The 12,615-nt window shown below is 31.2% G+C and overlaps 2 protein-coding genes across 2 annotated transcripts; both read left to right on the top strand.

Annotated features, from left to right (window-relative positions):
- Nucleotides 1–1,757: 1,757 nt before the first annotated feature.
- LOC105762426 (two-component response regulator ARR1) lies at nucleotides 1,758–6,018 on the top strand. The gene is made up of 5 exons (XM_012580231.2): nucleotides 1,758–1,881; nucleotides 3,408–3,560; nucleotides 3,826–4,212; nucleotides 4,973–5,046; nucleotides 5,812–6,018. The coding sequence occupies exons 1-5, from the start codon at nucleotides 1,758–1,760 to the stop codon at nucleotides 6,016–6,018; spliced, it is 945 nt and encodes a 314-aa protein (XP_012435685.1).
- Nucleotides 6,019–7,116: 1,098 nt separating this feature from the next.
- Nucleotides 7,117–8,572, top strand: LOC105762427 (RING-H2 finger protein ATL2). Its single transcript, XM_012580232.2, has 3 exons — nucleotides 7,117–7,479; nucleotides 8,090–8,187; nucleotides 8,289–8,572. The coding sequence occupies exons 1-3, from the start codon at nucleotides 7,321–7,323 to the stop codon at nucleotides 8,536–8,538; spliced, it is 507 nt and encodes a 168-aa protein (XP_012435686.1). The 5' UTR covers nucleotides 7,117–7,320; the 3' UTR covers nucleotides 8,539–8,572.
- Nucleotides 8,573–12,615: the final 4,043 nt, after the last annotated feature.

Here is a 12,615-nt window from a genome sequence, read left to right on the forward strand (position 1 = left end):
GTGTTTAAGGATCATTCCTCCAAAATCATTCTAAGTTGGGTTTTGAATTATACATTTTTGAGAAAATTAAAATGTAATTTTTTATTATTTTAATGTAAAAATTTATAATTTCTCGAGAGATCAAACTACAAGATTCCCATTCTCGGAGGAGTCGGAACAGAAATTTTAAATTTTCTATTTTTGGGTTCAATCATTATTTTAGTCCTTCTATTATGCTTAAATTCGAAATTTAGCTCATGTATTTTAATTTGACATTATTTGATCTCTCTACTCTTATAAAATCAATTGTTAGGCTAAAAGTTAAGCTAAATTTTGGAATTTAATCAATTTACTTTAATTTGATTTCTCAACAATTATAATGTTATTAGTAGGTCCAAATTAATAGCACATTTAGTTATTACAGATAAAGTGAAAGTATGATATATGGGTATGATTGGTTTTAGATTGGATTAATTTGAATTTTAAAACTTTTGCTTGATTATGTTATGTTAGTTTCAGGATTGGATCATTTAGGTTTGGATATATTTCAAGTTCATGTCGCTTTGGATTATGATAATTTTAGGTTTGGATCTTTTTAAACGTTGTTTATTTATAGATTGAGGGTTTAGGATTTTAGAGTTTAGAGTTTTAGGTTTGAGTCATTTTGGTTACTTATTCGGTTCATTTCAAGTATTAGTCAATCTAGATTTAGGCCAATTTGATTTTGGATTGAACATGTTAGTATTACTTATGACCAAATTAAGATGAATATGATTTCAATTGGGGTTTATATTTGGAGGAGTGATCCCTACCAAAGATTCAAATTTCTAATAATTGTTAATCAATCTTAGTTATTAACTAATTTTTCTTGATAATTATTTAATGTTTTTACAAAAAACAATGCAGTATTATTATGAGTAAATTATACCGAATGTCACTAAACTATTAGTAAATTTATATTTTGGTCATTTAATTTTAAAAATAACAAACTATTCGAAAGTTTTCATTCAAAACTATTCAAATTTCAATAACAATTTAAGATTATTTTGATAACTAATTCTTTTTATAATCACATATATGTTCCTCTGTTTTACAATATGAGATTAATTTTGTTTGGACTAGGGTAGTATTTAGGTAAAGTTCTCCCAATAACGATAACTTTAAAATTCTAAATTAATCTAAATACACGAGAAAGAAGTCCAAAATTACTTCCTCTAACCACTTATTGGGTACAATTGAAATATAAAATATAAATAGTTTAATTATGCTCTCGATCCCTATAAATTAAAGTTCTACTTTTTATTTTTCATGAATTTTGTCCACCTATTTATCTGATTTGAAAATTAAAGTTCAAAATTAATATATTTCCATTAAATTTTAATATGTTGCATTTTAATGTTCAAAACCCAGATTTAATAACCTATCAATTGGGATTTTATTCAAATAACTACAATACTAAATTCCTAAAATTAAAATCAAAAAATTAAATTTCAAAATCCGAAATGAGTATAATTTTCCTTTTTAACTTAGTCAAAAGAACTTTTATGTAAATATTCTTAACACATTAATGAGTCAAATTAAGTTTAATTAAAAATAAAAAATGAGTCAAAGTAATTCTTCATTTGATATAATTTTTTTCAATCTCTTAATATGGAAACTGATTATACACTATATATGGCAAGTTTATAAATCACATGTCCAAAAACAACCCTAAAAACTTAAATTTTGTAATATATAAGCATCTCAAGCTAGTACATGTGAGTGCTTCAACTTAAAAAATGGCTATCTCAGTTGAATCTAACATGAATAATGTATATGCAGGTGTTACTGTTTTGCTTGTAGATGGTGATTCAACATGTGTCATTATCCTATCAAAGATGCTTAGAAGCTTTGGCTATAAAGGTGCTTTCTATCATCACTCTCTCACCTCAAATTATTTGATATATTAGGTTAGGGATGGCAAAATAATACGAATCCGTCGAGTTTTGACCTTACCTAACTATATTGGGAGATTTTTTTTCTTCTTTTGAAATTGAGTTTCGGGATGAGATTGGGTGAGTGGGATTTTGTTCAAAAGTTTTTAGTTCAGGTCGAATCGGGTTTAGATCAAGCATACATCTCTTCTTTGATCCTGAATTAGGTAGAAGTTTTGACACGCTAGTTTAAGAGGGGAAATCTAGAAATGTTTCTTAGGAGTGGCTGAAATTTAATTTAGTGGTCAAAATATAATTTTATCATTTAAGGGACCAATTTTTTTTTCATTTTTAGGGCTAAAGTGCAGTTTTACCATTCACTATTTTGTGAGTTCATTATTTATGAGAAGACTGAATTTACAATTTTCCTTTTAGGGGGCCAAGGCGGCTACCTAGCCCTTAAATTTGCCCCTAAGGATGGTAAATTAGTCTGAATACACTGAGTTTCGTCCCAACCTAATATGAACTTCAAAAAAAAAGGTTTGGGGACAGTGCCGATGGATTTTCAACTAAAATTTTTTTTAGTTTGGGTCGGGTTTAGATCAAACATGCATTGTCTTACTGGATAAATTTACTAAAATACCCTTTTTAACATTTTAACTATTTTTTTATATATTTCAATTATTTATAATTAAAATCTATTATTAGATTTTATTATGTGTTCTATTTAAGGTTAAAATGTGCTTTTAGTCCTTGAATATAGAATTTGAGATTTTGTTCATGTACTTTAGAAGTTAAAATTCAATCCTACTTTTTCAATTTAAAATCCTAGTCCAATCATCATCATCATGATGTAGTTCCTATTAACAAGTTTATTTTCTATCAATCATATTCCATGTCATATAAGGATAGCCTCATCAAATTTCTAAGTTGATAAATTTTGAAAAAAATAATTATGATTTTATTGATTGGATCGAGATTTTTAAATAAAAAGTAGTACAACTTTTTTAACTTTTTAAGTACAAGGACTAAATCTCAATTTTTGCTAAAGTACATGTACTAACAAAATAATTTAACATTTATTTAAAACTATATAATTATTTTTAATAAATTAACAAGATTATTTTTTATCTAAGAATGTGTTTTAAAATTTAACTAAAACACATTCTTAGATAAAAATTCGAGTTAGGGTTGAGGTAATAAAAAAAACAATGATGTTTAATCAAACAGATTAGACCAAGAACCGGTTGAGGTATCTATTTGGAAAATGATATTTGACCAGTTGTACCTCAAACCAATACGATTTAGTTGAACAAAGTTTTTTTTTTATATAAATTTTTAATGTTTTTTAATTGGGTCAATTGGACCCATTAATTTGATCAAATCGGTAAACCGATAGCCTAACCGATTCAACCAACAATATTGTCCTAAAGACATTGCAAAAAACCGACCCTTTGGCATCCCTATGCAACTTATTAATCACTTATGTACTAAAACCTTGTTGTCCCTTTACAGTGGTGACAACTAAACGAGCAACCGATGCACTTTGCATCATACGTGATCAACAACACAAAATTGACCTTGTCCTAACGGAAGCTTGCCTCCATGATATGGATAAATATGAGCTACTTGAGACCATAAGGAACATATCTAGCCTTCCTATTATTGGTAAGTACTTGCGTTTTAATTACTTGTTTTTATTAAGAATTAATATTTGATACACTGTCAATGAAATTTTTAGACTCTATAAGTAAAGTTAAAAGATTGACAAGTGTGTATAGTAAAATATTAAAAAAAATAAGTATTTAAAAGAAGAGACACATGGAAATTTTTTAAAGTTGATTGTGGAATAAAAAAATATACTCTATCAATGTATCAAATATTAACCCTTTTATTAATCTATATGAACTTTTTTATGGCATCTATTATGCAGTCATGTCGACAGATTATGATCGGAACGCCGTGCTAGGTAGCCTCTTCAAAGGTGCAGCGTTGCACCTTGAGAAACCAATCACCATGGATGACATTAAGAACCTATGGCAATTTACATTAATTAAGGGACGGGAAATTAATGTACCGATTATTGAAGCTAAAAGTTGTATCAAGGAGGTATCATCAATGGAGAGTGCGTTGGGTGTTGTCGTTGATGGGAGGCGGAATCTTCGGGACGAGAAAAGGAAACGACCACTCGAAGTGGAGAATGATAAGGAGGGAGATAATTGGGATCAAGGTTCTTCAACTCTAAAGAAGCCAAAGCTAATTTGGACTAATGAGCTACACAATAGGTTCCTTCAAGCTATTGACATGCTTGGTAGTGAAGGTATGTTTCTAGACTAGAATTCTATAAATTTGATTTTTACACTTGTTAGGGGTCTAATCTTTTCGAAAATGGTTTCAAAGTGTTGTATATTTGTAGTTGACATGCCCTCAATGAATTAGAATTTTCTCAAAGTCAAGTTGAGGTTTTGTCTCTCAACTTTGCGAGCCCGAGTACCTAAGGCAATAAATTCAATAGGGCAAAAGTGTCTCATTAGATCGGGTCGTGTGTGGTGCACATAGGTAAAAGTAATATAAATACTTTTAGAAAATTCAAAGAAAAAATATAGGTCGACCTAAAATAGGCTTAGATTGGCCATTTACAAATATGGTTGGGCTTAGGTAAAATTTTAGGCTCATATTTTGAGTTAGACTAGACTTGAACAAGCTTAAAGTGTGTTAAGTTCATACTTAAACCCGACTGGCCCATAAGCACCTTAACCCTTAAATAAGCAATCAAGGGCACATATGCTACCACTAAAGGGCAAGAGTTCAAAATTTACCAAGTGTGGATGCTGTTATCCCTTGGTAGATAGTTGTGCACCACGCACAACTTAATTAAATGAGACATTCTCACGTTGTTGAACCCGCTATGTCAAACATTTAAGCTTTTCGTGGGATAGAAAACCCGACTCTGACTTTAGGACAAATTCCGAGCCATTGAATGATTCATTGACTCCAAATGCTTTAACACTTCTATATTGAACTATTGATTATGATGACAGCTGGTCTCTATAATTATCATCTTCTTTGTTTTTTGTTAGCTTATCCAAAGAAAATACTTCAGCTTATGAATGTCCCTGGATTGAGGAAAGAAAATGTTTCAAGCCATTTGCAGGTAATTTGTTCTTATCAATACAATGTAAATCCTTCTTTGTATTATTAAATTTAATTACTTTAATTGGTCCATTTAATTCCATTCAATTATATTGCTACAAGCAATAACATGCTTCAAAATTAAGTCGGTAGTTAAACTAGTCAAGTTACTAGATTTTAGTTTACTCGATTTAATTGTTTTGACTATCGATTTGACCAATCCAATGTCAAAAAAAATACTTTTTATTTTTTGGGTAAACTACGTCTTAGATCACTAAATTATTTGAAAAGATGCAAAACGGTCACTAAACTATTCGAAAGTTTTCATTTAAGTCGTTAAACCATTTAAAAGTTTTTATCTAAGTCATTGGAATGTTGATTTTTTTATATTTAAAAAAAGTCCAACAAGTGAGCTCTTAGTAATGATTCGAGAATCAATATGGTGTAAACAAAAAAGTCATACGACAACGATTTTAATAGCTAGGAGCTTAAATGAAAACTCTTAATAGTTCAGTGACCATTTTTTTGAAGTTTAGTAATCAAAACATAAATTTACTAATAGTTTAATAACCTTAAATATAATTCCCTGTTTCGGATTTAAGTTGAATTTGGGGTGGTTGGTTGGTTAGTTTAGGGCTGACATTTTTTATATATTTTTATTAAATTAGTTTGGATTTGGGCTAGTCGAATTGATTAGTGAATTCACGATAGTTTAATCCCTTTCTTTAAATTCTTACCCCAACCAATCTAATCGGCAATAAGATTTATTTTAATATTCATTTTGCAGAAACATCGTCTCTCATTGAAACGCCAACAAGAAGCAATTCTAAACACCATAAGCTCCACTGAATCACAAGCAGCATCGCATCATGCCTTGTCTGAATTCAGTCCACGAAATGGGTTTCATCTTTTTACAGACACAACACAAACAACGTCAGTTGCAGAACAACATGGTTATATCAATGGTCTGGTTCAAGACAATCTTAATGGTTAAAGTACCTTTTCAGCAATGGAAGATCATGGTTTATGGTAGACCCATCAATTTTCAATTTGTTCATAGAGAATTTGGTGCAAAGGGAAAGTCAACTATTAATCATATATATATATATATATATATTTAATGACAACATGCATGTAGTAATCAAATGATTAATACTTTGATTTAAGCAAAAACAGATTTAAAATAATTGCAAAGTGAGATGTATGGTGGAAATTAATGAATATTGTAAGAAAAATGAGGCGTGTTGAGCAAGGTAAGCATTTGTAATAATATATAGAAAGTGAAAACTATCATTAGTAAGCAAAGCAACATTCACAAATGGAAAAATTAATATATTATTTGATATCTGAATTTGGTTTAATATTCGATTTAGTATTTAGATTAGGTTTGAACTTTTTTTTTAATTTGATTATTTAAGTTTAATTTTAATGTTCAATTTGGTACTTAAGTTATTTTTTATTACAATTAAGTAACTATGTATTTTTTACTAGAGAACATGTGTCAAATATTCATTGAGCCAGATGATGTGGCTTGGTCTAGATATCAAATTGGTCATTAAAACCAGCTCTGATAACAAATTGGAACACACAAGTATCAAATCGAACATTGAAGCGAAAATCAAGAACCAAATGATGTATAATTCAATTTTGTACCTGTTACACTTCAGCACCTAAGCTTTTTTCAATTTGATATTTTCTTTTATCTCACTTAAACACTTGAAATGTTTAATTTGATACTTGAATTTTTTCTCCAATCAAGTAGCTATATATGTTTTTTAATTATCACCCATGCATTAAATATTTATTAGTTCATATGATAGAGTATGGTAGTTTGGTCTTGATATCAAAGTAAACATTGAATATTGAAACTAAAGTAAAGTAAGAAATGATATATTAATTTTTTAGAACAAAGAAGAATAACCCAAATTTTCTAGACAAATTCTATTGATAATAAAGCAGCAGACCATGAGATTATATACCTTGAAATTGAAACAAACAATCTTATAAAGTAATCTGAATAAATGTTATATATATATATATATATATCCACTTTTCTTTTTTATTATAATCAATTCTCTTGGAATTTTGGTGCCAAAAACTGACTTTTTCCCCAGTTTGCCTTCAAACATGTCTTTTTCTGGTAAGATCCTAATTTGGGTCTTTGTTGTTAGTTTCTGTCTTTCTTTATTTGTATGTTAATCTGGTTTTTGTTTGGTCTTGAATTTGTCACTGTATATTGGTTGGTTTTCCGGAGCTGTTTTCTCTTTTTTTCTTTAGAAACAGGACAGTTAAAAAGATGATGAGTTCAGGCATGAACTTGATCACAACTGCTATTGCTTTTGCAACCAGTGTTATTTTTATTGTGTTTATTTGTTCAAGAATAATTTGTGGGAGGATTCGAGGGTCTCAATCTAGACAAATGTTTCACACACAGTCCGAGATTGATCTTCAACAGGTACATTTCATTCTCTCAACTGAAACTTTTTTCTGTTCTTGTCTGAAAAAGAACAAATTTGTCAATTTGTGCCATGCAAATGTTCACTTGATTGCTTTTGATGTTGCCATACAACCAATTCATGTAGAAAACAATATATATAGAGTGAATTAGTCCTAAGTTTTCTTTATATTATGTTAACAAAAGAGTTAAAATGTATTTTCATCTTCGTATTATTTATAATTTAATAGTTTTCAAAATGATTAAATCAAAATTTTAACTTCTTTAGGAGGCCATCATATCAAGCAGATCCGACTCATTGATCCTCCTATCTATGTGTTACTCTATCTAGACTAATTAGGATAGGTCACCTACCTACAAATGCCCCAACTGTATAACGTCACATGATACCTCGAGACAAGTAAAGACCTTAGGTAATCCAAAAATACCCAACTTTCCAGCATAATCGAACCACCACCGTTCCTCTAACCACTTTCTACCCATCTCCAACTATCGTACGGTTGAACCGTCTTAAGACATCGCCACCTCTAATGGGTAGGGGAAAAAGGTTTCTACAAATAGCCGCTAGACCTGATTGGGCTTCGGGTTTTTCACTTTCTTTTTTTCTCAGGTAGAAGAACAGACTAGAGGGCTTGAACCAGTTGTAGTAGCTGCAATTCCCGCCTTAAGGTTCAACAGTGAGACATTTACTTACATTGAAGATACACAGTAAGTACAACCACCCTTTACATTCCATTACATTTCAACAATGGAACATTCATTTTATTACATTCCATTAAGATTGTCTGCATTTGGTTTTGTTTATACAGATGCTCCATATGTTTAGGCGACTACCAAGAGAAACAAGTGCTGAGAATCATGCCTAAATGTGGCCACAACTTTCATCTCTCTTGCATTGACCTATGGCTAAGAAAACAATCCACTTGTCCTGTCTGTCGTTTACCGTTGCAGGACATTGGTGAAACAAAACAAATGAGAGCTGCAACATTTAGGACAATGATTACATTACAAAGTCCTCAATGTTCATCATCTTCTACAAATTCAGACATGAATACGTGAAATTTTATTGAAAGAACAAAGGTTTTTTGCATTAGATTCTTCTTTGTACGCAACAAATTGTAACACCCCAAACTCAACCTAGACGTTATGGCCAAATCTAGAGCTGTCATGATAAAGGGGTTTTGAAAACTGAGTCGTTACGATAAATCATTCCAGTTTATAACTCATGCTCGTTAATAACTATTATCGAAAGTGTTATTTAATCAATTTATTTGCCAAAGGGTAAATTACAGCGAAAGTCTAGGAAAACATTATTTTTGGAAAACCTTGATTTAGTAAAAACTACGTTTCAAAATATTCGTTGCAAATAAAATGCTAAACGAAAATCCAAAACCCAAAATTAAACCAACCAGTCCGGAGAGTCCAATCATTACAAAACTCCCAGAATTAAACCATAAATTAAATGGATAAATATCATAATCTTAAGCAGTACGAACTCGTGGTCACTGTGAGGCTCCGTCGCACCGATCCGCCTAAGTCTGTGGATTACCTGAACAAAACAGACAAACAGATGTGAATTTTCGTAAACTCAGTATGTAACCCAACAAAATTAAGCATGCAATACATACATAAATCTTATATACAATTAGACAGATTCAAGCTCATGTCCATTTCAGATACAGATAATAGAATCAGATATGCAAAATCCTACCCCTATCCTCTACACACCATCCCCGACCATCCCATCACACCAAACACCATCCCTACACACCATATAGTGTCGATGCGACACGTTACAGATAAATTGCAGTCAAGCTGCCAGAAAGAGGCGAAATGTCGTCATACAGATCACTTCCTCCACATATACAATGCCCACCCCAGTCACAAATACAGAAATAACAGATACAGTAATATCATGTAGAACATGCTTATATACAGATGTCATATATACATACTTAACAGAATAATCAAATATGCATACAGAGTCCTACTCAGAGCAGAATATCAGATTATTAGATCACTAAATTTTAGGGTTTGATTAGCCCTTACCGACCCTATGGTAGGCCCACAGTCGATCGAAATGACCCGTGCGACCTTAGGGAGAATTTTAGAATTATGGGCCCACATGCCCGTGTGGGCCCACACGGCTTGACCCAAAACCACACGGCCACACTCACACCAACACACGGCCGTGTCTTGCGTACAGCCATGCCTTCGTCGACCACACGGTCGTGTCTCTCACATGGCCAACCACATACCCAAGCACACGCCTGTGTGGCGTCGACAGTGTGGTTTTTCAGCTTTCGCCGAAGCTCGATTTTCTGCGTTTTGGGTACACACCTAGTATGATTTTGGTGCGAAACCACTCCTGAAGCCTTCGAAACCTAAAATATAGCGTCCAAATGCCCAATTAGCAGTCAATCACGAAATTGATACATAACCCGAAATAACGCACATGACTTACCGATGACACGAACAAACCTTAGTGCAATTTAGGCTATCCGAACGAAACTTCACCACTCACCACCGTGTCCTACACCACAAATATGCAGAAATCAGTCCCTTAACTACTCACCTTTTCGCCAAAACAAAAGGTAAGCATTAACTAGCATTTTAGAAATCAAAAGTTACAGAATACCCAAAATCTCACATACCAAAAGAAGGAAGGAAGACGGAATTCCCAACACGCAAGGATTTGACAGCAGTTTAACAGAATAGGAGGATATAACAAAAGGAGAAAAGAACAAGATATAGAGAAAAGGAGAAATAACTGACATTAGATTTTCTTTTAGGAGAGAGAAAATTTTAACAAAAAGAAATAAAAATAAAAAAATAAAAGACTTCCACAGATCCCTTAATTTTCTCCCACTAACCCACTAACTCATAACCTCATCAAACTTTTACCTCAACCGAAACCCTATCAGTCAACTGAGCAAAAATTAACACTCATGCTAATGCAGTGATTCAAACATAAGACCTCCAACACACTAACCCCCTTACCACTCAAACCAGTAAACTCATTTTAATATGCATTAACAGACAGTTTTATAAAAGTCCACTCAACAAGGGTAAGGCTTAGATCAAAAATAACAAAATTTGCTAAAAGTGGGACTTGAACCCAATACCTCATACACACACCAAAAACACTTAGCCACAAAAGCATATGCACATTTGTGCCAAAATTCACAAATACAGGAATAAATTTATCAAGGCATTACACAAAGGGTGGCTGGTGGGATTTTTTATTTTGTAAACTTTTTTTGTATAAATTTCCATTCCTTCAATCCAAATGTTGAACGAGTTGATAAATCTTGTGAGAAAAATGTAGATAACTCAATTGGGCCAATTTCATTGGTTTTGAATCAAATTAATTGAAGTTTTAAAATTTTTAATTATTTTATATTTGGGTGAACTTCAAGTTTAAATCCAATCCGAATTTGAGTATTTTTATTCGGCCCATTTAGATATACAAACTATATACATTTTTAAACTTGCATTTGGTCAACTTGTATTTAATTAACAAGTGGGAGAAGAAATTGAATATGTCAATCAGGTATATTTGCCTGGGACGACTAGAAAGCAGGAATTTTATAGTGGAAGGTTGAAATTAAAAATTTAAAGGGTCAAAATAGAAATTTCTCGTTTATTAACTAAATTTTATAAAAACAAACAAATATACCAAACCAAAGGGGGCAAAGAGTTTAAGGTTTTGCTTTTTGCTTTTACTTTAGAAAGGCATTGTGCTTTATTTCTAATATGATAGACCTATTTAGTAAAAGTTATATAGAAAGTAATGATGTTAAATTTTAATATTTAATTCAGGTTTTAGGGTTGATTTGATAAAATATATAATTTACTAACTTTCATAAAATTAACACTAAAGCTCAAACAAACAATACAATCATCACACTATATTTTACAATTAAATACAAAATTAAACAAATTTATAATTAATATTAATTTTATCCGATTAATAAAATCGTAAAAACTCAATATAATAATATTAAAATTAATTTTTATCAAATCAACCTAAAACCGAATTAGAACTATATTTTCTGTTATTCTTTTTATTAATAGAGGACGAATTCTTGTATTGATTTCATCGGGAAGGTGTTCAAAGTTTTTGCTAACCAACGGTGAAAAACAGACAAAAAATTTTAATTAATTAATTATCATGTCAACATGTTTTATAATATTTTTAACTTTGGATTCCATGGGTTATTGAAATTATGCTAAAAAATTGGTAATTAAAAAATGATTTTGATTCATTTATTATGTTAAAATTTGAGATTTAATCGTTAATTTAATTTTTAAACTTTGTCAAATTATTATTTATATTCTAAATTGGTCTTTAAATTTTGAAATATTTTAATTGAATTCTCAAAATATCAAAATTGTATTAATCATATAATTTTGTCAATTTAGTTGTCAATTGAGATGTTAAATGTCAGTTTAGATCTAAGTGGAATATGTTTAAAACACATGGATTAAACTGCAAACATATTTTTATATACACACGAACAGTTTGGATAATGTGTTAAAAATACAGTGTCAATAAAATTTAAGAAGATTTTTTTTTAACATGTTAGATCCAAACTCTCCATACAGTAAGTACACGTATGATTAAATTTTGATCCATGTAGTTTCAATATGATCCTCGTGAGATTTGAAGTAGCCTATGTGTTGAGTAATTTTCTGTGTGTATCATTGAAAGAAACATTCGAGTATTTATACATGTTATCACTATTCATGATTTGATTCTATTATTAATGACTTGACCCCACTATTCATAGGACTGACATTCTGAACAAACCTTAGACATATTGAGCACGTGTACCGTTCTAGCTCGCATGCTAGATCTCACAGTCCCCTGCGTGCGAACTCTTGGGTATATGTGAGCCGGTCCCCTCAACTCATGCGAGCTGATATCGCGAGCTTTCCTGGTTGTTCTCTCACTGTACGCCTCATGCATATCCATCTGGTGGGCCTAAGTCGCGTCATGAGTAGACAATCCGGATCTTACCTGAACTTCGGATTAGTGACTAGTGGTGTATAATGCTATGCATTACCCCTACCATTATTAATGGAAATAGTTCATAATGTTATCAACACCAATTCACTATTGCATTGTAAAAG

The sequence above is a fragment of the Gossypium raimondii genome, chromosome 12, assembly GCF_025698545.1.
Source record: "Gossypium raimondii isolate GPD5lz chromosome 12, ASM2569854v1, whole genome shotgun sequence".
NCBI classification, from domain to species: domain Eukaryota; kingdom Viridiplantae; phylum Streptophyta; class Magnoliopsida; order Malvales; family Malvaceae; genus Gossypium; species Gossypium raimondii.

Excerpts from the sequence above, each read along its gene's own strand:
- LOC105762427 (XM_012580232.2), top strand. The coding sequence starts at position 7,321 with ATGATGAGTTCAGGCATGAACTTGATCACAACTGCTATTGCTTTTGCA. Across the intron at positions 7,480-8,089 it reads CCGAGATTGATCTTCAACAG|GTAGAAGAACAGACTAGAGG; the intron begins GTACATTTCATT and ends TTTTTTTCTCAG. Across the intron at positions 8,188-8,288 it reads ACTTACATTGAAGATACACA|ATGCTCCATATGTTTAGGCG; the intron begins GTAAGTACAACC and ends TTGTTTATACAG.
- LOC105762426 (XM_012580231.2), top strand. The coding sequence starts at position 1,758 with ATGGCTATCTCAGTTGAATCTAACATGAATAATGTATATGCAGGTGTT. Across the intron at positions 1,882-3,407 it reads TAGAAGCTTTGGCTATAAAG|TGGTGACAACTAAACGAGCA; the intron begins GTGCTTTCTATC and ends GTCCCTTTACAG. Across the intron at positions 5,047-5,811 it reads ATGTTTCAAGCCATTTGCAG|AAACATCGTCTCTCATTGAA; the intron begins GTAATTTGTTCT and ends TTCATTTTGCAG.